The following is a 20,823-nucleotide window of genomic DNA, read 5'->3' on the forward strand; positions in this document are numbered from 1 at the left end:
CACTGCAGCCATTCCCTCCCCACCTGGGCCAGGGGCTCAGGAGGGAGCTCAGCCCTGCTCCAGGGATGGGAATAGGGATGGGTTTGGGCCTCGAACCCAAACCATGCTGGCACCACGAGGAGCTGCTCCAGCACATGCAAGCGTTTCCCTGGGAGAGCCTTCCTGTGCCACTGGGAGGTCTCTCCCTCCTCACTGCTGCCTGTCCCTTCCCAGACCTGTCCTGCCCTTCCCACAGAGCTCCTTGGAGGCTGATTCCCACTGGGAAAGCCCATAGTGACAGCATAGTACAGCAGGTGAGCCTTGCAAATGGGAGGGAGACTTGTGTCCATCCTGGACCTTTTCCTAATCCTTCACACGGGGTCCATCCATCCCACCCCCAAAATAGCTCCAGCAGCATTTTTTGTCCCCAGGGTGAAGGAGAAAGTGCAGAGCTGCCTCCAAATAGGAGTATCTGGAGAGGAGCACTATAAAAATGCCTAAACCCACACATTCCCCATCCTTTTGGGGCTAAACATCACAGATTCCAGCACCTGTGGAAGTCACTCACCTCATCCCAAGTAAAGCTCAGCAGTTGGTAGGAGCTGTCAGACAGCCAAGGATTTCTGTGTCCATCTCTTCCCAAATACTTGGCTGGGATAGCTAATAAGCAAAATTTCCCCCAAACCTCGTGGGCTGTGAGTACTGGCTGTGAACATCTTCCCACAAAAACTTCCTTCAGAAAACCTTATCCTTCAAACCCCTGCATCCTTGGCTCGTGCCTCGGTGCTGTGCATCACCCGTGGAGGGGTGGCACTGGCTCCCCTGGCAGCGGGTGGGACAGGGAGAGGTGGGGAGGAGGAAGTGTGGGAGAAGGGAATCTGGACACCAGTGAGTGGAGACGGGCAGGGGGAGGAGCCAGAGCAGAGGGGGATGGTGCAACAGGGACATCACAGCCATGTCCCAAAGGGAAGGTCAGGCAGCACAGATGGGAAGGGAAAAGTGCCACCAGCTCAGGGGATAATTCACCTTGGAGTTACTTTTTAATCGGGGAAAAACAGATAAATGGCTCATTCACAGCTTTTTCCCTGCTGAAATCATCCAAGCAGCCACATCCCAGCCCCTGCTCATCCAGTGGTGCAAATTCCATGGCACAGGGTCCCAGACACCCCCAGATTTCCCAGCCTGGCTTCCCACCAGCATCCTGCAGGCAGGGAAAAGCCAAGGCTCCAGGCAAGGAGGGATGTGGCCCCAGCGCATCCTCTGCTCTCCAGCCTGTGCCATGAGGGGCCCTATCATCCTCCACAAACCAGAGTGGGAATTAGCTCCCCAAAAATCCCAAACCTGGCTCGGGCCAGAGCCCACCAGCAGATATGATCCACATAGGCTTCCTTCTGAAACAGGAGTTGGGCTTAAAAATTATAAAATTAGGGACCTTTCCCACCTGCCTTGGATCACAAGGCAAAGATGTTCCTCTCTCTGCCCAAATCTTGGATAAAATGAGTTATTGGTTAAGTCACAGCCCAAGTCCAGGATTAGAGGCTGGAAAAAACAATCCCAGTTGTGAGAGTTGTGTTAAGGAGCAGGAATTTGGAGTGCTGTCCTGAGCACTCTGAGGGCGAGTTTGGGTTGGAAGAGTGGCTGGGGTGAGAAAAGCTGCCCTGATCCTACTGGACCTTTAGGGGATGATTCCCAGTGTGGATCTGACCTCAACCCCAAGAGGCTGGAAACCAAGTGGTTGGAAACCAATCCCTGCCTGTGCAGCCAGTGGAGATGGGCAGGGATTTACTGTGTGGGGGAACAGATGGGAGGAGAAGCCGTATGTAACAATTGATTTTCTGCTGTTATTGCTCCCTTTTTCCATTCTTACCGGAAACATTCCAACCCTGGCACAGCGCACCAAAGTCACTACAAAAGATCCCCTCAGGATCACCACCCACGCCAGGCTGGCTTTTGTCACCCCCCCTAAGATTCCCACCCGAGAACCACTTTCCAAAGGAATCCTGCCCAAGAGCCACCTCCAAAGGAATCCCCCCCTCTCCCTCGCTCAGAGTCCCCATTTGAGGATTCCGTGGATTTCGAGGCTGTTGGGAGCACACGGAACGCTCGGGAGCCGCGGTTTGGGGAGGTTCCTGCTGGTTTTGGTCCATTTGGCTCCTGCCTGGCAGCCCTGGCCCGGCGCATGCGGGGGTGACCCGGAATGTGCCCACGGAGCCGCTCTCTCCGTGCTCCAGCTGTTTGGGGCCCCTCAGCAGCTCGGCCTTGCGGGCGCCACCAAGTCCCTGCTCCGGGCCCGCTGTCCCCGGGATTTGGGGATCCTAATTCCTGCGGAGCGGGTGCCACATGGAGACGGGCTTGCGGAGCGTGGCCAGCATCTGGTTCCAGTGCGTGGTGCCCATGCCGCTGGCCGCTGGCCCGATCAGCACGTGGCCCGTGTTGTCACCGCGCCCGTCCTCGCCGCTCTCGGCCACCGTCACGCGCAGGGACAGCTCCTGGCAGGCACGGGGCTGTCACCACACACACACACACCCGGCCAGACACGTGTCCCTGTGCCCTCGGCATGGGGACATGCACCCACCAGGCCAGCACATCCGTGTGCCACCCCCAGCCTGCCACAGCCCATGTACACATGGCCCTCTGTGCCCAGCCCTGTCCTTGAAGGCCCCCCAAATCCCTAAATACCCCCCCTCATATACCCCCCACACTTACACATCCCCCTCTTTTTACCCCACATCCCCTAAACCCATCTTTGCCCCTGTCCACATAGCAAACAGGGTGCACCCTGCTATATCCAAACCCACACATCTGTATTCTCCCCAAGAGTTCCCCACACTCATCCCCCCTCCAGCAGCCATTTCCACACATCCACACCTCTCCAAGCAGCCCCCACACATCCCTATACCCCACAACAGCCCCCACACATCCCTATACCCCACAACAGCCCCCACACATCCGTATCCCCACAACAGCCCCCACAGATCCACCCCAAACCAGACCCACACACACCCACAATGCCCAAAATCACACCCCAGAACCCCACACCCCCAGGAGCTCCCAAGGGGTGGGTTTGGGGAGCCTGAGGAGCACTGGGATGTGCCCCCCTCCCCAGCTCCCTCATGCTGGGCCAGACCTGGAGCACGATGGCGGGCACAGAGAAGATCATGGCCTCGTTGAACACGGGGTTGGTGTCTCCCCTCTTCACTGCTGTCTTCTTCTTGCTGATCTTCCTCCCGTCCTGCAGCAGGTACACCTTGACGAAGGGATCTGCTCGGATAGCAGGAGAGGGATCAGTCCCACGTGTCCCCAGCCATGTGGTGGCCCTTCCCAGTGGGTCTGTCCTCACAGGGAGCCCCTCCCGTGCAGCAAATGGGATAAATCAGGACAAACCCCACCTTGGAGCCCCCCTCACCTGCGGTCACCTTCCCATTGCTCCACACCAGGTTCTTGGCTTTGACCACCACCACCGTGAGCCGCTCAGCCGTGGGCAGGTAGCTCAGGGAGAGCAGGATCTCCCCCACCGTGTCCACCGCCTGAGGGACACCACAGTCAGGACACAACCACGTCCCAAACCCCAGCTGGGGGACGGGACACTGCTGGCTCACCTTGTTGGTGTCCTGCAGGTAGAGCCAGGCGTTGAAGGGGCGCGTGGGCAGCTCCAGGTCGGAGAGCTTGAGCTCGGCCACGCCGGTGCTGACGCTGCGCTCGTCCTCGTCCACGCCGAAGACGGAGAAGCGCAGGCTGTTCTCCTCCAGCGCCGCCGGGTCCAGCGGCACCGAGAAGCGCTCGTCGAAGGCCACGGAGTAGGAGCTCCTCTGGATCTGCCGTGGGAAGCAGGGGTAGGCCTGGCACGCCTGGGGCTGGGGGCTGCAGCCCTGCTCTGCCCCAGCTCGTGGGGATTGCAGGGAGGGCGTCCCCAGGGCACGCCCCATCCGATCGGGAGGATTTATTCCTGACCGTACTGCAGCAACTGCTCGGCCACTGGGGTGAAAACAGGGCTGTGACCTGCCCTAGTGACTGTTAATTATTTTAATTAGAGAATCAGCGTTGGCCCAGTGTTCTCAGATAGATCCCAGCCCCCTGGGAGTGCAGATGCACATCCAGCTTGGCCATATCAGGTGACAGGATTTATAGCTACAAGGTGTAACCCCCAGCCCTTCTCCAAGCAGAACCAACTCCTGAATGTGCCCAGTGGGAATGGAGCTGTGTCCCTGGGTCAGGTCATTCCCTGGGAGCAGAGGCAGCAGCAGCTCCCATGGCTCATCCTGCTGGTGCTGATCCCAAAGAACTGACTGAGGGGGAAATGCTCTGAAGTCATGGATTTGGGGACTTTTTTTTTCCCCTACTCCAGCCCTGTTTCAGCACCCAAGATGTCACAGGCAAACCAGGGGCTTGTCCCATGGGATGGAAAGCTGCAGCCTTGGATAGCATGGAGCAAAGTGGAACCACCTGCTCCTCAAAGCCACCCAAATCTGGTTGAAGTAGGGACCTCTCTGTGGGGCTGTGTGACCCCAAAAACCCTGCAGCAGAGGGCTCATCTCCTCCAAGGACTCTTTCCTGTCTCAGTCTGCTCCTAACCCTGCTCCATCCCTGGCATAAAGGACACAAAAGCAGCACCTGCCATCCCTGCCTTCTTGGTCCATGCTCTCCCACTGGATACCACCAACCTCCAGAGCTCCTGGGGAATGAAGTTCCTCTGAGTGAAGAGCAGATTTTAAAGCCCTACAGATTTTACAGACTGTCTGTCTGCAACCCACGCTGTATTTTGGGAGCTCTGGATCAAGTACAACAAAACAGGAGCTGCTATTTAAAAACCCTCCAGAAGCACTGGGAAAAAAAAGTGGCTGGGCCTTTATCCATGGCCTTGGGGCAGCTGAGGAGGTAAATTGTGCTGGTGAATTATAAATAATGACACTAAATAATAAATATCTCCAGAGCATAAATAAAGAGCCAGAGATTTGGATGGTAAAATGGTCTAAAAGAGCACTGTGGAAATATTTTGGAGGCAGCAGACGGTTTATGGGGATGAACTGGCACCTCCACCCCAGTGGAGAGGTGCCTTAATGGGGAACAAATTCCCACTTCTTGCTGGAATATCCTGATTAAATCAAACTGACTCTGCAATAGAGGAGCTGCAAGAAGAAAACTGAGGCTCCTGCTTTCCAAAAGCAGCTTTTGAGGCACTTAAAAAGGGAGGTTTTCCACCAGAGGCAACCCTGGTTGTGGCTGTCAGTGCTGCCACATGGATTTTCTACTGCCACGTCCTTTGTGGGGAGGGAAAAGCACTGGGGCTGCCGTGGGAAGGAGAGGGACTGTGGGGACTCAGGGGACTGTGGGGCCATGGCAAGACACCGGCAGCACCTGCCCAAACTGCCACTGCCCCCCACATCCCACCCCAGGCCCCTTCCTCCACGTGCCACAGCGTCCTTTCCCCAGCAGGGACAGACAAGCAGGAAAACCTGCCACCAGCCACACCTGGAGATGACAAAGTCAGCCCAAATCCCAGCCAAGAGGGGAGACAATCCTGCCTCTGCAAACCCACCTGGGACATCCCTCAAAATCCTGTGCCAATCCAGAGCTCTCTGCTCCCAAATCCCATCAGTGCTGTGGGGAGCTGAGACCCACCCCAAAATCCCATGTCAACCACATCCAGCCTGGAATTCCATGCTCCCAAACCCCACGACTGCCCTGGGGAGCTGATATCCCCCAAATCCTGTGCCAACCATTCCTGATCCTGGCGTGCCTGGACCAGGAATAGTTGGCACAGGCGTTTCTGATATGCAAACCCACCTGGGACATCCCTCAAAATCCTGTGCCAGCCCAGAGCTCTCTGCTTCCCAAATCCCATCCAAATCTTTCGGGAGCTGAGACGCACCCCAAAATCCCATGTCAACCACATCCAGCCTGGAATTCCCTGCTCCCAGACCCCACCATTTCCTTGGGGAGCTGATATTCCCTAAATCCTGTGCCAAACCATTCCTGATCCTGGCGTGCCCGGCGCTCCCTGCTCCCAGACCCCACCATTTCCTTGGGGAATGAGGCCCGGGGACGCTGCCACCCACACCCAGGTGTGCCCAGGGAGGGCTCTGGCGGGGAAGGAGGGGCTCACCCGGGAGATGCCGACGATCTGCTCGGCCGGCAGGAGGCTGATCCGCATGAAGCACGACTCGAAGCGCGCGTCCTCCTTCTCCAGCAGGTCCTTGCCCTGCAGCAGCGTGACGTGCAGGGCGGCCGCCCTCGCGTCGTACTCCATGCACACCTCCACCTGCCCCACGGTGAAATCCTGCCCGAAGTTGTTCCCGATGGACGAGATGGAGTTGAGGGAGTCGGCCGAGATGGATTTCCGCAGGGGGCCGTAGTGGGCCAGGCCCAGGTCTCTGCCCATCAGCTCCAGGCTGCCCAGCTCCTGGATGCTCTCCAAGGTGTCCTCTGCCCTCAGGCTGCTCTTGCGGGATGAAGAGCTCCGGCCCGGAGCCCGCTGCGAACCCGGGGCCAGCCCTCGCTGCCAGGGCAAGGAGAGCAGGCGCTGCCATCCATCCCCATCCATCCCATCCCAATCCCATCCCTCCGTGCCGAGCCGGACAGCTGGGCTTCCCCGGCACCTCCTTGGACGCATCCCGACCCCTGCCTGGCCTCAAGCTGCCGCGGCAGCGAGCCCGGAGCTTCCCGCAGCTCCCGGCTCCAGCCATCCCCCCCAAAAGCTCCAGCAGCACCAGGTTGCTGCCTGTGGCCGTTCCACCCCGCGAGGGGATCCAGGAGATGTTCCCACCCCTCCAGCATCCCGCAAAGGGAAGGAGACAGAGGCAGCTTCCCCCTTACCTTGTTCCTGATGTCCGGGCACGCCGCTCCGTACTTCTGCTCCAGGTACCGGTAGTCATAGTTGGGGAACGGGGAAGGGGCCGGGTAGCTCCCGGAGCGCCACAGCTTCCACAGGTTGATGGCCGCGATTCCCAGCAGCGCCAAGGCGCCGGCGGCGTAGAGCCCGATCTCCCAGCGCGGCGGGCTGGAGGCCACTGCGGGGGACAGGGGGACAGGGGCTGGTCACAGCCCCGGCAAGGAGCTTCAGCCTCGGCTGCTCCCGCGCCGGCATCTCGGCTCCGAGCTCCGGGCCCAGGAGCGGATACACCGCAGCTCCCACCCGGGTGGCTGCAGACGGGTCGGGCAGAGGCTCTGCCAGCCAGAAATGCCAGCCCTGGCTCGGCTTTCCCGGGAGATGAAGTTCTCCTGTGTCCCCGCTTCCCAGCGAGTGGCCGTGTCACTCCCCAGGAGCCGGGGGTCCCTTTGCTCTGTCCCACCGGCAGATGTGCCCAGCGCACATCTGCATCGCCCTCGGCCCAGGAAAAGCCGGGAGAAGGGAAAAACCAAAGGGAAAAGCTGCTGGAAACAGGCAGAGCCCCGCGGGGAGGGAGCGGCGGGCTGGGCTGCGAGCGGTTCCTGCTGCATTGCACCAGCCTCCATCGCCGCCGCCGCGCCGAACCGGCACCGAGCGCCCCGTGCGACACGGGAGAGACAGGCGGCAACGGGAGAGAGACGGGGAAACGGGAGGGAGACGGGGAAACAGGAGAGAGACGGGTAAACGGGAGGAGGATTCCTCATCCCGGAGCGCTGCCGCGGAGCCCTCCGGCAGCACCGCGCCGCAGCGCTCCCTCCTTCGGAGCCGGAAAAAGCCCGAAGCCGGGCTGAGCTCCCACATCGCATCCGAGCGCAGGGACAACCTGCTGCTCCCCCCAGCCCTCCTCCAGCAGGAACAGCAGAAGGAGCTGAGCATCCCCAGCCAAAGCGAATTGGATCCCGGGAGAAGCCCACAGGGAGCTCCGAGGTTAAACATTGGGATGGGACCCGGCTCCTGCTTCATCCAAAGCCCTAAAGGGCTCTGCTCTATCCCTGCATCCCGGGCAAGGATGCTGTGGGAAGCAGTTGGAGGTTTCCCGTGCCCGAGCTCCCAGGCTCCTGCTATGGTGGCGGGGCAAAACTGGGAATGAAAATAAAAATAGCAGAATAATCTTGTGCTGGCTCCTACCTCTGAGGAACTCCGTGTGCAAATCCCAGCTGAACTGACTGGAACCTGCTTCCCCCTCATCCCTGCCCGTTTCTGAGGGCTGAGCGCTCAGGTAGGAAAACTTGGAGATTTTAAGGGTTTTACTCTGCCTTAGGAAACAAACCCAGCGGGCACGTGGAGCAGAGGGTTCTCCCCATGGAAAGCAGTGAGGATCAGCCCCAAAACAACCTCGGTGTGAGTGCCAGCAGCACTGCCCCAAACCCTTCCCGGCTCCCTGGGGAGGACTCACCACTGAAGCGGGACCTGCTCACGTGCCCGGTGTCCATGGCAAACGCTCCCTGCGAGGGGACAGCCTGGAATGCGCGAGACACAGCACACAGCGTTAGGGTGAAGGGGGAGAACTCAAAAACCCAAATGCCTTGTGGTTTTCCAGCAGGGACGCTCCATCACTTCTCCCCCTCCATCGCTCCCGGCCCTGGAGCCTCTCAGGCAGCGGCAGGAGCTGCAGGAGGGACGGGAACCCTCGGGAAGGGGCAGAGCTGCTGGATTTACCACGGGAGCCTTTAAACAAGCGACATTCCCAAGCTCTCTGTGCGCGGCATCCCTCCAGGAGCCCTCAAAGTCCTTTGCTGCTTTTCCAGCTGAAACCTTCCTCTGCCTCCTGCAGTTTCCCAGCCTCTCCCGAGGCTTTGCCCTGGGCCCAGCTGAGGGGGACAGCCCCATTCCCCCATTCTGGGGTCACTGCAGGGCCTAGGGGATGTTGTTCCCCAGGAATCAGCTCCTGCAGTGGCAAAGCTCGGTTGCCTTCCCCCCCAGAAAGGGTTTTTCCCAGTCAGGTTGAAAGGAAGCTGCTCTCCCAGGCAGATCCCAGCACAGGCACCAGGGATGCTGAGGGGGATTCACCCGAGCCAGCTGCTCCTGCTATGAAAAGGGGGGTTTGGGATCCCCAAAAACACCCAACAAGCAAATCCAATGGGAACTGACCAGCACCCCCTGTTCCCTGTTATGTGTGCCAGGGAATCACAGACCATGGAGAGCTGGTGGGATTCCCCAGGACCCCATGGGGACACAACCTCAGCACTGCACCTAAACCCCCACACACCTCCCTCGGAGCCCCCCCAGCCCTTCTCCAGAATTCCCAAAGCCCACTCAGGGAGCTGGCCTGGCCTCAGATTCTGCAATGCTTGGGCCCCACCTTCCACCCCTTGGGTGCTCTCAGGCACCGGGTGGGGGTGATCAACTCCCCCCAAAACCATCCAGGCTTGGATTTTAACAGGCAAAAATGGGGATTTCATGGCATGGATATCAGCTGTGCTGGCCTGGCCCCCTCTGCAGGGCACAGGGCCCATCCCTGGGATAACAGGAGGAAGGGGAGCCCTGACTGTGACCTGAAGTGACAGCAATGCTGGGATGGGGCTGGGAGATGCTGAGATCCTGCCCACCTCTTCCCTCTGGCACAAACCTCCCTGTGCAATGGACAAACCAGTCCTGCCCTGGCTGGGAACGTGCTGAGCTCATGTCATGGGCTGAGCTCAGCTCAAGGCCCACTTTGCTGTTTAGAGCTGAAAATTGACATTTTAACAAAGCAATGTGATGGAGATTTACCCTAAACTGCCTCTTTTTATGCCCTGAAAAGCTCCTGTGCCCAAGCAAGGTGCTCTGATCCTCTCCCTGCTTCCCAATTATTTTTAATATGAGAACAGCAAAGTTTTCAGGACTGACTTTCCCTGCAGGAGGACAAACATCCCCTTTAAACCCCCTCCATCTCTTCCCAATTTCCTCTGGAAATTAGAAGGAATTTCTAATTTTTCTTTCCTTTCAGAGCTTCTCTCCCCAAAACCTCCCTCTCTAATGAGCTCTAAGCAGCAAGTTAAGCAGATTTCCAAGGCACCACCTGGAAAGAGACTGCAGTGCTCAGCACTGGGATGAAACCCAGAGGTATTTTCCTATTAGGAAAACAGCATCAATCTCTCCTGAGTGAGGAAACGGGGGTGGAGGTGCTCAGGGAAAGATTTATGGCTTTTTTTTTTTGTTGACTGAGCTCTTCCCTGGAGCGTTAGACCGAGCTGCTCTGACACCCTCCTGACCTGCTGCTCAAATCCCTGGGAAATCAAGCCTGAGGCATTGGGAAGGGAAGAGGCACTGCTCTCCTGCTGCTGGCAGCACAGGGATTGATGGCTTTTTTCACCCCCAGACCTGAAGATCAAGCTGCAGAGCCCCAGTTTGGGGTGCAGAGCCCCAGCTTTGGGGTGCAGAGCCCTCTCCATCCATCCCAACACCCCAATGCCAGGGCAGTTTCATTTTCCTTGGGAACTGCTGCAGAGCTCAGGTCCCTTTTCCTGCTCGGAGGGACAATAAAACAGCTCCACGAGGGAGAGAAAAACAGCACCAAAGCCACCTGTCCCCCCAGAAAAGGGGGTCCCTCAGCCTTCACGGGGTTGTCACCTCGCTGCTGCCAAGGCCACGGGCACAGAAATCCCAACTGCTGTTCCCAAAGCACCTGGACCAGCCTGGCTACGGCCCCCCGAGCACGCTGCAGTCCCCAGACATCCCAGCCCGGGTTCCAGCGATGTCCCTGCCCATCCTCGCTGCCTGTCCTGCCCCAGGCAGCCGAGGCCGGTGCGCTGAGCCCGGGGCTGAGCTCAGCTCCGCGGTGCTGCCGGTCCCGCAGCGCTGCTCTGCCAGCCCTGCCCGGCCTCCAGCCGCAGGGCACACAAGCGGCACGGATGGAGTTTGCTCCTGGCACCAATGAAGACGCATCCCAAACTTGCCAAAACAGAAGGATTTAGGCTCTGCTCTCACCCATCACCCCCCCCCCCCCCCCCCAGGGGACGCATCCCACCCCAACCGGGGCCCCCGCGCTTTACCTGGACAGGTACAAGTCCTCAGGGATCTGCGGGGCGGCCCCGGCATCCGCCGAGCGGTGTCCGCTCCCTCGGGCCGGGGGGGACCCTGCGACCCCCGGGGCCCGCCCGGCCGGCGCTGGGCACCGGGCAGAGCCCCCCGCACCGCCCGGGGGTCCCCAGCTCAGCCCCGGGATCCACGGGTCTCCCCAAGCCCGGGATGCTCCCCGGTCCCCCGTGGGTCCAGAGGCCAGCCCCGCGATGCGGGATGGATCGGGATGGATCCGGGGCGGATCGGGATGGATCCGGGGCGGATCGGGATGGATCCGGGATGCTCCCGGCGGTGCGGGACCGGGAGCGGCGCCGCTCCCTCGCCCAGCCCAGCCCGGGGCGGAGCCGCCGCTCATCCGTGCCATGAGCTGGGCGGTCTCTGCGCTCCCAGACCCTCCCCGGGGCTTGGCTCAGCCCGAACCGCCCGGCAGAGCCTGGGGACCCCCGGGGGGCTCTCACTCTGGTTCGCCTGCCAGGCTCCCAGATTTCCTGAGGAAGTTGCCGTAAAAAAAAAAAAAACACCCAAAAAAAACAAAACAAACAAACAAACAAAAAAAAAAAACAAAAAAAACCCCAACAAAACAAAAAAAAACCCCAAACAAACAAACAAAACCCCCCCCCAAAAAAAAAAACCAAACCCAAAAAACTACAAAATTCACCCCAAACCCCTGCAAATGCACCTTAAATCCCAGCCAGGAGTGAGGAGGGACAGTGCCAGATTCCTCATCCCACACCAGAGACCCTCTGCTGTGTGCTTGGCCATACCAGGCTTCCCTAAATCCCCCTTCCCAGGGACTCCCTGGTCCATCCCACTGCCTCTCTGCATCTCCAGCTGCTCCTCCCTATGGACCCTGACGAGTGTTTCTCTCCATGGGGTCCCATGTCCCCTCTCCATGTGTCTCAAGGGCTGCAGAGCCCCTTGGGGTCTCTGGATCTCCACCCCAAAGCCGAATCCTTGGGGTCTCCCTCATCCCAAGCAGCTCCAGCTGTGGGTCCCTCCTGCCATGGGGACACCTGGGGCTGTCCAGCAAGAACTTGGCTTTGGATCTTCCTAAGAAAAACCATCAGATCCCTCTCCCTCTGCAGCAGAAAGTGGAACTTTCTGGGATCTGGTCCCAAAAGCCCCTCAGTGTGCCCACCACACCACCACCATTGGAAAGACTGTGCCTTCACATCCTCCTGTGGGATCTTCCCTTTCCCTCATATCCATGGCTTCAGCCACCTCACCTTAATGCCAGGCGACTTCCAGGGCACCAAGGAGCAATTTCAGACAGCAGGAGAAATCCTTTCATTGGAGAAAATTGAATAGTTGCGATTTTGTGGGGGAAAAACACCCACACGACCTGAGAAAAGGTGGGGTCAGAGGCCACGGAGCAGCGTGACATTCCAGAGGCCCTGTAATTCCCAGGAACACCCACATCCAGCCATGGGGCCAGCTCAGTGCTGGCTGCAGGCTCCCTGCTCTGGAAAGATCCAGGGAGGGCAGCACTGAGAGATGCTCCCGTGATTTCCTGGTAGAAGTTCATGTCCAGGGAGAAAACGCAGCAAGTTGTGACTGTACCAAAAACACTGCCTGGGTGGGAGAGCAGCCAAGGCTCCTTTCCATCAGGCTTCCTGGCTCTTCCTCTGGGCACAGCTGCAAAAGAGCAGGCCATGGTCCTTCCCCACTTCCCAAAGCTCCTCTGCATCCCCAGGGATGTGGCAGGATGTCCCTCTACAGGACAGCTCCGGTCCAGCACCCTCCTGCACGGCACCTCAGGGCTCACCACTCCAGACTCTGGGCAAAAGTGACCCCTAGAACCTGTTCCAGATGGGATTGGGTTCCAAACCACAGGCTGAGGTTTGGAAATTTCCAAGCTGGGCACCTGGATTCACCCAGCCTCATACAGACACCAACTCACCTATTAAAACCCCTCCTTTTTAAAGCCAACACTTACCTTTGGCCAAGCTCTCCATGAAATCAGTGTGACCCCAGGTGGGAGATGTGCTCCAGGTGAGCTGGACACTCCTGAGTGTGGAAGCAGGAGCTGGCACCTCTGCCCTCCCAGAGGGAGGGTCCCATTTTAGACCACACCAAATGTAATTCCCATGAGGAATCTTGGCTTCCTTCCACCTCCTCCCTATGAGGCTGCTTTGAGCACTGCTCCCAGACACTCACAAAAGGATTGCTAAATCCAGGCGAGCTTGCAATGAGCAGAGCTCACCTTTTTCCCTGAAAACCTGGACACATTCCTTACCTGAAGGCCCAGCATCCATCCAGCCATCCTGTGTGCTGGAGGGGACACAGCCCAAGCCCTCCCTCAGTCCCCTGGCTCTGTGTGAGGTGACAAGGGACGACACACAAAACACACCGTCCCAAAGGACAAACTAGCACTCAGAACTGCATGGACAGGATCCAGACTGTCCCTGGGATCCCCTGGATGCAGACAGATGAGTCAGTGGATCGTGTATGAGGTCAAAGCTCCCGGATCTTTCTGGACATCAGGTGTTGCCAGTGCCGGTAAGTGGCCCTTTGGTGGGAGGGGGGTGCAGTGACAAGTCCCCCTGTGTCACCTGGCCACCTCCCCAGCTGGGGATTCCCAACTTCCCACTTTTTATAGGTGGAAAGCATTTGAGACACTAAAGCTGGGAGAAATGCAGATGTTGGCTGTCATTCCCGTACAAGACAAAACCAGATTAAAAACCCAGACGTGTGCTGGGCAGCAGCTCTGCAAGAAGTTTGGGGTTGCACTCTTGGAATTGCACCGTGGTGTTTGTGTCATTTTCTTCTGGATAAACACTTCCCTGAAAAGCAGCCAGATTGGATTAAGCAGTGTCAGGGTGACGTCAATGCCTGGGACAGTGACGCGAGGGCTCGGAGCAGAGGGGACAGAATCCATGTGGATCAGTGGAGCTCTCACATTTTGGAATAACGACCGGGGGAAACAAAGCAGCCCAGGCTTCCAATTCCCCTCCCAGGATGCTGAGTCACCAGCAGAAACTCTGCCTGGCTCAGGATGCTCCCTGGCCGTGCTGTGCCAGGGACGTGCTTGGCCTGGGCCTGCTGGTGGCAGGGGGACAGGGATGGGGGTGTGACACTGCAGGGATCAGCTTTCCCAGAAACCCCTCGCTCTGGAGCTGTCCTGGAAGGAACAGGGCAGTGACAAAGGGTGGCAGAGCCTGATGTGCTCCTGTCAGACCCCAGAGCAAACCCCCTGCAGCAAAGACACAAACCCAGCTGAGGATAAAGCAAAGAACTCCAGACTGATGGGACACTCCCGGTTTCTGCTTGTGACACATTTTACTCCGCAGAGCAAAGGCAGGTGGACCTTTCTCACTTCACCTTCCCTTACATTTAAGAGATGACCGAGACTAAAAGAGAAATTAAAAATAAGAGCTAAGGAGAAGTTGTCAGTCTCCCCAGAGCTGGGACACACCACCCATGTGCTGCAGGCCGCTGGAAGTCAGAGGGATGCCCCGTGGAGGGGCTGGAACAGCAGTGCAGTGTGGTACATCCTGTGCAAGGAACGCAGCTTGGCCACACGTCCCCGTGTACCCGCGGTCACCCAATCCTCCTCTGCAGCTCCAGGGAGTTCCAGCAGGAAGAACAGAATTAATTTCCTGTGCCTGGTCTCTGTACACTCCAAAACAAGTGTTCCTAATGCCCAAAGGCCCCATGGAGCTCTGGGTTCCCTGGGAACGGAGCAGCAGATCCCTGTGTGCCGTGCTCCGAGCCCCATGTCCACGCCTGGATCCGAGGCAGGCACACAGAAGCGGGTGAAGGGCCTGCCCCGAGTGCAGGGTCAGCACTGACCTCCCCCACGCACACCTCCTCTGGCCCTGCCCTGGTGACACAGGAGAGAGGGGGGCTGTGCCAGTGCCATCCTCCCCGTGAGGATTCCCACACGCTGGAACGCTAACAAGGACAACGAGGAGTTAGGTAGGATAAGGTTGGGACTGTGCACCAGGGCACCACGAGTTCCTGTCAGCCCCGTGTCCGTGCTCAGAGCTTCCTCTCCCGCAGCTTGCCTCCGCTGGGCTCCTCCAGCAGGGCTGAGTGTCCATCCCCGTTGCTCAGGCATTTGTCCTTCTCGGGCCTGTGCTCCTGCCTGTGCTCCTGCTTCTGCCGCCGGATCTCCTTGTACCGCAGGGTGATGTCCCTGCAACACACACAGCACACAGCTCCAGCCTGCAGGAGCACACCAAGGGAGCCTCTCTGCACCGAGCTGCTGGGGGTAACAACTCACTGGAGCCTCTGGCTGGGCATTTCTACCATTGCTGGTGGCACTGATTCACTGGCACTTTGTGTTTCTGGCTGGTGTCCTGGCTCTTCCCACCTCTTCCAGAGCACAACAGCCAATCTGCAGGAGCAGCCACTGCTGCCCCCTCCACACAGCATTGCACTTCAAACAACTGTGGAATGATTTGGGTTGAAAGGGATCCTAAAGCCGTCCATTCCACCCCGTGCCATGGGCAACCTTCCACTATCCCAGGCTGCTCCATCCAACCCGGCCTTGGACACTTCCAGGGATCCAGGGGCAGCCACAGCCTCTCTGGGCAGCCTGTGCCAGGGCCTCACCACGCTCATTTTTCCCCACACCACACCTAACCCTGCTCTCTGTCAGTGCAGAGCCATTCCCCCTTGTCCTGTCCCTCCAGCCCCTGCTATGGACAGTTCCTCTCCAACTTCCAACACTGAAGGCTGCTAATTCCTTAGGCCCTGTGCAGCTCCTTTCCATGATCCAGACAGGAAGCTGCCAGGATCAGGCCCAGGGAGCTCCCTGTTTATTTCAGAACCCACACCCACCCAGGAGAGCTCTGCTCTCTCCCCAGGCAGTCCCAGGGGGGCACATTTGAGGACGGGGGTTGAACAAATCCTCCCAAACCCCTGGCCCGCCCCAAATGCAGCCCCGCTCACCGGATGAAGAAGCGCCAGGCTGTCCAGGTGAGCACCAGGATAATCCCCAGGATCCAGCACTGGGTGATGTAGAAGGGCAGGGAGAGGGTGAGCGTGTAGGGGTCGTACTTGACCACGATCAGGAACTCCGTGGCAGTAATAGCAGCAACCAGCCAGGCCTGCTGGCCCAGCTTCTTGTGGAACTTCCTGCAGGAGAAACACAGACAAGAACATCTCATTGCTGTACAACTGGGGATGTGGAGAAATCTGCACAGAAAGACAGCTGGGGCAGTGATTTCATTCAGCTTGGCACAGTCCTACAAGTCTAGTTCAGATCACACATGCACTAAGGCTCTGCAGGATGACACCTTCATGTTGGTGTTACTTCAGTTTCCTCTCAGAGGCTCTAAAAGCGAGAAAAGTTAAACTTCGTCACCAAACAATGCAGGGAAGTGTCCCCATTCCCAGGTAAATCCACATGAAACAATTCTCTGACCAGCCTGAGACCAGCTGATGTTCAGGGTATGGTTCCAAACAGGAGCTTCTCACACAGGAGGCCCAGAGCCATATTTGACACCAAAGTGTAGTTCAAGCTACACCAAACCATCCAAATACACTGGGAAAAAGTACAGAATAAATCAAATGTAGGTGAGTGCTGATGCAGAGGGGATGAGTGCATTCCTTCTTAAAAGGTATCCTGCCTGGATCAGCTCAGATGAAAGGGCTGCAGAAACTGCTCCAGGTGGTGACAGGTTAAATGGGCAGAGACCAGCCCTAACCCACAGGCAGAGAGATGAAAAGAGAAGCAGCAGATCTCTCAAAGGGAACTCCAGTTGCTGGGATGATGAGGGCAGCTTTCTGCTCTGCTGGGCTGCTTCCTCCTGTGCCATCCTTTCCCGGACAACAGAATCAAAGATAATCCCGACACAAGAGCTGGGCAGCCCCTAAGGCTGCCGAGGAAGAGAGTTGGTTTCCTGCCCTAATATTCAGGAAAGATGTGAAAGATTTTTCTTGTGATGAAGGAGATAAAAACTCATGGCCTTGATGCAGACTCCTTGCAGGTGAGAGGAAGACTCCATCAGGAATGTGTGACTAGGTCAAATGCTACAAATGCATCAAGACAGTCCTGGTCAGGAACATTTCACACATCCAGTCCTCAGGAACTCGGAGGCAGCAAGTGGTGTGAGGGCTGGAGAAAGCTTCACCCCTCTTCTGGGACTATCACAATTCCAGGCACTACACTGTCACCATGCTCAGCCCAAGGTCCTGCAAGCAAAGCCCCACAGCTGCCTGCAGATACTCAGAATGCTGAATGGGAAAAAGAATTCTTCACATTGGAATTTCAGTGCTTTCTAAACCCAGCATTGCAGGGCTGGCTGAAGAGACCTCCTCGGGTCATCCCAGACAATCCCAGCAGCACCAGACAAGGCAGTGAGCCATGTTTTTGTCAAGGAAGGCAATGGAATATTCCAATCTTTGAGCATTAAGAGTTTCCAAAAGGAAAAGGTCAGCAAGGTTTCCCATGTGATGTAAGCCAGGAGCCTCTGGTACAGCCTGCTCTTCCCAGAAGGAATAATGCACTGATTTTTGTAAATACAACCATGAAACAAATCATTCTTCCCCTGCTCTTCCCCTACAACACCATGAGAAGAATCCTGAAGGATCCTTGGCTTGAAATGATGTGCAAGCAAAGCTGGCAAATGGGGGCAGATCCTCTCTGCCTGGATGGCCTGGAATGCAGGAAGGGATTACAAAACCCTCCGCAGAGAAGGTGCCAGGTAAGAGCTCAGCTCAGCTCTGCCCTTCTGCAGGAGCAGCCTAATGTCAGCTCTGGGGGGCATCAAGCAGAGCCAGGAAGCCCAGGATGTGGGGGCAGTCACCTCCCCCAGCAGGAGGTGGTGGCAGTGACAGGGATGCACAGCTTGGGATGAGCTGCTCTGGCTCGTGGAAAGAACAACAATCAGAGTCAGGGATAAGGCACCGGCCAGGGATGGCTCTCCCAAATTCCAGTGTTATGCCACGTGGCTGGACAGAGGGCAAAGGAGCTTTTCCAACCCCAACACAAGAAGATGAATGGTGCTAAGGAGAGGAGCTCAGCAGCGAGGCAGAGACTCTTCTTACCTGTGAGTTGGAGGCACGTCCCAAACCAGTAGGTCCAACACCAAGGGCAGGGCATCCTGCCCCTGCGGAATGTCCTGAATTCCGACTAAGCAATGTGGGCTGGCCCTTCTTCCCAGTTCTAGGAGTCAAAGCCTTGCAAGGGAAACTGATCTTCAGACCATGTTGGAACCCTAAATTCTGAACACAGACACTTTGTTGCGTTGGTCAGCGACAGACAATGAACACCCCTGGAAGCCAGGCGGTGCCTTAGGCTGAGGATGTGGGCTCAGGCAGGTTGTGACATTAAAAGAAAAGGTGATTTTGAGAACAAAGCTTTCTCAGCTCTCACATGGTCTGCAGAAACAAAAGCAGCGAGGACAAATATGATGCTGAGGTGGGAACAGTCTCGAGTACATGCACTGCTGTGTGTGGTGCCTCACCTGCAGCACATCCTGCTACCCAGGGCCTCTGACCTGCAAGAGGATGCCAGGAGAGCTCCAGAGGGCCAGGGGGAAGAAAGCTCAAGGAAAGAAGTGCCTTTAAGAACCACATTTTTTTAGTCTAGGCCCTGATGTCCCCAGAGGGCACATCCAAGGACTGCAGTTCCTGGCTCTCGGTCTGGAATCGGAGTGCAGCGCTCTGCCCACGAGCCAGGGGCACTCCAGCTCATTTCCACATTCCCTTCTCCACAGAGAGATCATGTACCAGACACTGAGGTTAACACAGTGCACACACAATGCCCTTAACAACAGCTGCTCTCTGACCAGGGGGAGTGAGAGTGGTACCTCCAAAACAAAGGAACACGAAGCGGATGCTTTGGGATTAGGCCTTTTTGTCCCTGACAAGCTGAACTGAACTGGTGCCCGAGATGGATGCCAGCAAGCTGGAGCAAGTTCAAAACAAAGCACGTGGAGCTCGACATGGGAAGTACAGAGAGGTGGGGCTTACGGGTCGTCCATGAAGTCATAGATCTCCCTCATGGCCACTCCTCCCACGTTGACAAAAAACACCAGGCGAAGCAGCACCAGGTAGTGTTCAGGGGGCATCCACAGCACAAACTTCAGGTAAAACGTGTTCAGCTCTGCCAATAAAAACTGGAAGGGGGGAACACTGGAATTACATTTGGAAAATACCACGGGATGGAGCCCAGAATGCCCCTCTCTCCCTGAATGGCTCCCTCTGTGCATTTCTCAGCATCTCTGAGTGAACCATCAGCACCAACCCAAAACTGACTGGGCTTTTAAACATTTCCTCTACTTTGGAAGAGGCACTAAAAATCGCAACAAAGAGCTGGACAAGCAGTACCCTCAAATTTCAAGCAAGGTTTAGAACTTCAAACAAAGAGGCCAAAGTACCTGCACAAACACTGAGGGTAAATCCCAGAAGCACAGCTTTTTCCTTCCCTGTCCTTCAAAATCCAGCTGAGGGAGCCCCACCATAACAAGAAACACAAGCTGCACATCCTGGGGGGCTGGGCTGGGTTGTTTTTTCTCAGTTATATAAACTCACCCTCAAAGCCAACTTGGGAAAGTTGATTATAAATTAAGAGCAAAATGTTCTCTCCAGCAGCTGCCCTGGCAATGTGCTTAAAGGAGCAGTGAGACACCAGATTGTCACTTCAAAAGAAGTGATAACAAAGGGCATTAAGCCTTGCTGAAACCCAAGGAGTGAGCCAGAACCTGAAGCTGCTTAGAACCTGTCAGCTGAACCTGGGATGTGCTAAAAGAAACATAATCCCACAGTTCAGTATAAATTCACTGGGATCTCTGTTGCAGCAGCACCTAAACCCCCATTTCTTCAGGGTGCAACCAGCAATCTTTTGGGGAAACATCTATGTTATTTATATTATACTCTTTTAGTCCTCCCACAGAGCAGGCCTGGTGTGCCATGTGAGCTTGGCCAATGTGCCCTGCAGCAGAAATCAGGTGCTGGGAGTTTGTTCTGGCAAAAACACAGAGTTCTGTCCTGTGCCACTGAACCTGGTTCATGCCCAGTGCCCCGGGATCACCACCAGTGTCAGGGGGATGGAGTTAGTTAAATTTCACAGCTGCTGGGCTGAGAAACGTTTGAGTTGCTCAGAGCAGAGCCAAGTGACATCCCATGGATGGCACAAAGGCCAAAGTCCCCTGGCTGGCAAAGGGGCAGAAATGGGAAAAAGGAAGGGTAAACTGGGCAGTTCAAATGCCTATCAGTCATGTGGGTGACAAGTTCAGCTTCACAGGCACTGGTATGAATTTCAGATGCTGCATTTCCAGCATAAAATAATTCCACCCACTCAGGTGCTGTGTGTGCAGTGAAATGTAAAAAAAAAATAACTAAAATTCTAGGAGAATTGAATGATTTAGGCAGATCTGTGCTTCAGGAGTGAGCTCAGAGGAGCCAGAGGCCTTGGATACAGCCCCTTCCAGCTGTAATGTGACCTGTAGCTGCATAAAACTGAGGGATGTGAGCTACTTTCACCCACAGCCATTGCTTTGGGGAACAGCAACTTGCTGAGAACCCAAAGGCCCCAGTTCATATTGCTCCCACTGCCAGAACAGTGGGCAGCAAGCAAGGAGAACCCTTTCTGCAGTGAATCTGTCACCTGTCCCAGAGACACGGACACAGCCCCCTGTTCTGTGGGACTGGGAAGGGATCCCTGCTGGCCTCAGCTTCAGGAACATCCCCAGAGCTGCAGCCTGAGTGGCAGAACCTGGAAGCAGGGGCAGGAGGGCCAGAGAGACGTCCTCACCACGAAGATGATGCCACAGACGGCGAGCCACCTGCGCAGGCTGGAGGCCGGCTTCCACTCGAACTTCACCCAGCTGTAGGGGGTGAACTGGAACACAATCCTCTTCATCTTGCCTCTGGAAAAAAGCAAAATAACCACTGCAGCCTGAAGGGAAAGCAGGCAAGAGGCATCTGCCAGAGTTTCCATTTGAGACACCAGTTCAGATATGCAAAATGCCTCCGTTTACTCCATTAAAATCACAACTTAATGA

The 20,823-nt window shown here is 56.7% G+C and overlaps 2 protein-coding genes across 2 annotated transcripts in view; both read right to left on the minus strand.

Annotated features, from left to right (window-relative positions):
- Window positions 1-1,800: 1,800 nt before the first annotated feature.
- On the minus strand, window positions 1,801-11,189 carry SYT12 (synaptotagmin 12). The gene is made up of 8 exons (XM_036384526.2): window positions 10,840-11,189; window positions 8,262-8,325; window positions 6,793-6,986; window positions 6,083-6,475; window positions 3,579-3,794; window positions 3,386-3,506; window positions 3,107-3,240; window positions 1,801-2,468 (listed from the first exon to the last, which is right to left on the minus strand). The coding sequence occupies exons 2-8, from the start codon at window positions 8,296-8,298 to the stop codon at window positions 2,295-2,297; spliced, it is 1,269 nt and encodes a 422-aa protein (XP_036240419.1). The 5' UTR covers window positions 8,299-8,325; window positions 10,840-11,189; the 3' UTR covers window positions 1,801-2,294.
- Window positions 11,190-14,728: 3,539 nt separating this feature from the next.
- The window catches only part of PTDSS2 (phosphatidylserine synthase 2), a 29,602-nt gene continuing 23,507 nt past the window's right edge, over window positions 14,729-20,823 (minus strand). Inside the window, exons 9-12 of the mRNA XM_036384752.2 lie at window positions 20,574-20,688; window positions 18,791-18,936; window positions 15,764-15,949; window positions 14,729-15,005 (exon numbers count right to left, since the gene is read on the minus strand). Of these exons, the coding sequence (XP_036240645.1) occupies window positions 14,849-15,005; window positions 15,764-15,949; window positions 18,791-18,936; window positions 20,574-20,688 (604 nt within the window). The 3' untranslated portion in view covers window positions 14,729-14,848. The remainder of the gene's footprint in view (window positions 15,006-15,763; window positions 15,950-18,790; window positions 18,937-20,573; window positions 20,689-20,823) is intronic.

Source organism: Molothrus ater, chromosome 6, assembly GCF_012460135.2.
Source record: "Molothrus ater isolate BHLD 08-10-18 breed brown headed cowbird chromosome 6, BPBGC_Mater_1.1, whole genome shotgun sequence".
Taxonomy (NCBI): domain Eukaryota; kingdom Metazoa; phylum Chordata; class Aves; order Passeriformes; family Icteridae; genus Molothrus; species Molothrus ater.